A 1,653-nucleotide genomic window follows, 5' to 3' on the forward strand; every position below is an offset into this window, starting at 1 on the left:
TATTATAGCAGCCATAAAGGCGAAGAATATTATCTTTTTTAGGATTTCCCCTTGATAATATTCATTCGCCCCATCGTTTTAAGCAATTCAATGTCGCGGGCGAAGGGTTTATCTTCTTCGGGATCGTTCTTAGATAATGCTTCATTCGCCCGCTCAATTTGTCACAATTTCAAGTAATAAAGTTGTGCAAAGGAAGTGCATTTTCATTGATAATTAAGTCATTATACTTTTCACATAGATTTCGGAATGAAGTAAAAATGAGAAATAAAAGAATTTTTTCTTACTAGTAAAATTTCCGAAGGTGACTAGCATGCCAAGTGTTCTTGATGTCTTCTCCAGCTAGTGTTTCCAATTTATAAGTTCCTAGACGAACGACCTCAACCACCTTGTAAGGTCCTTCCCAGTTTGGCTGAAGCTTCCTTTGTCTTGTTGGCATGAATGCAGCTAATTCCTGGAGGACCAAGTCACCAACACCGAATAACCTTTTATTAATTCCGAATCATAGTGTTGGGCGGCCTGCAACAGGTACTTTACATTTTTTTGGTGAGCAGCTTCCCTCTCTTCTTCTAGTAAGTCTACATTATCCCTTAGTCCGAAGTTATTGACTTCCATGTTGTAGACTTCAGTTCGATAAGACTCTAATCCCACTTCTACCGGAACTAGGGGATCTGTTCCATATGCCATTCTAAAGGGAGTTTCCCCGGTGGATGACCTGGGAGTTGTTCGGTAAGCCCATAAGACCCAGGGTAGCTCATCGGCCCATCTTTCTTTGGCTTCACCCAACCTCTTCTTAATTCCTTGACAGATTATCTTGTTGGCCACTTCGATCACCCTGTTTCCTTGTGGATGTGCCATTGAACCGAACTTCTGTTGGAAACCGAAGTGATGTAGGATTTTTCAGAATTTTTTCCCGACGAGCAGTGTTCAATTGTCCGAGACACACACCTTCGAAATTCCAAACCTTAGGATGATTTGTTCAAGGAAGAATTTTTTGGCCGCTTCTTCGGTTATGGTGGATAGTGGTTTGGCTTCGACCCACTTGGTCATATAGTAATGTATTATTTTGTATGCCTTATGCTCGTAGGAAAAATGCCTATTATATCGACGACCCACATGGCAAATAATATTGGGCTGGGAACCGAGGCCATTTCTTCTGGAGGCTGCTTCGAGACAGTGGCGAATGACTGACACTGCTTGCATTTATTTGCATGTTCACTCGCATCGGCTCGCAAAGTCGACCAAAAGAACCCTTGCCGAAGGATCTTAAAGGCAAGAGACCGACCAACCAGATGTTTTCCGCAGATTCCTTCATGCCTCGTCTCCAAAGCCTGTTGTTGCTCTTCGGGATTCAAGCATCTCAAGAGGGGCTGAGTAGCCGCACAACGATACATTTTTCCTCCGACAATAGTGTATCTTGATGCCCTATTTTACTTTTAGGGCTTCTCTTCGGTCCAGAGGGAGGATTCTTTTTTTCCAAAAAATTCCGAGTTGGGGTAATCCAATCGGTGCTTTGATGCATCTCAAGACAGTCCTTCCTTCCGATTGAAGGCGTCTTGGCTTCGGTGAGATAGATAGAACCAGTTAAGCTCTATATCTCGGCTGAAGCTATCCTAGGTAGGGCGTCTGTTCGACTGTTGTTCTTTCTGCCTATCC

At 43.3% G+C, this 1,653-nt stretch overlaps 1 protein-coding gene across 1 annotated transcript; it reads right to left on the reverse strand.

Annotated features, from left to right (window-relative positions):
* Positions 1-283: 283 nt before the first annotated feature.
* LOC141664684 (uncharacterized) lies at positions 284-1,391 on the reverse strand. Its single transcript, XM_074470639.1, has 3 exons — positions 1,140-1,391; positions 535-867; positions 284-451 (listed from the first exon to the last, which is right to left on the reverse strand). The coding sequence occupies exons 1-3, from the start codon at positions 1,389-1,391 to the stop codon at positions 284-286; spliced, it is 753 nt and encodes a 250-aa protein (XP_074326740.1).
* Between the last annotated feature and the right edge of the window lie 262 nt (positions 1,392-1,653).

Source organism: Apium graveolens, chromosome 6 (assembly GCF_009905375.1).
Source record: "Apium graveolens cultivar Ventura chromosome 6, ASM990537v1, whole genome shotgun sequence".
NCBI classification, from domain to species: Eukaryota; Viridiplantae; Streptophyta; class Magnoliopsida; order Apiales; family Apiaceae; genus Apium; species Apium graveolens.

Excerpts from the sequence above, each read along its gene's own strand:
- LOC141664684 (XM_074470639.1), bottom strand. The coding sequence starts at position 1,391 with ATGTATCGTTGTGCGGCTACTCAGCCCCTCTTGAGATGCTTGAATCCC. Across the intron at positions 868-1,139 it reads CTCCAGAAGAAATGGCCTCG|AAGTTCGGTTCAATGGCACA; the intron begins GTTCCCAGCCCA and ends GGTTTCCAACAG. Across the intron at positions 452-534 it reads AAGCTGCTCACCAAAAAAAT|GAATTAGCTGCATTCATGCC; the intron begins GTAAAGTACCTG and ends TTGGTCCTCCAG.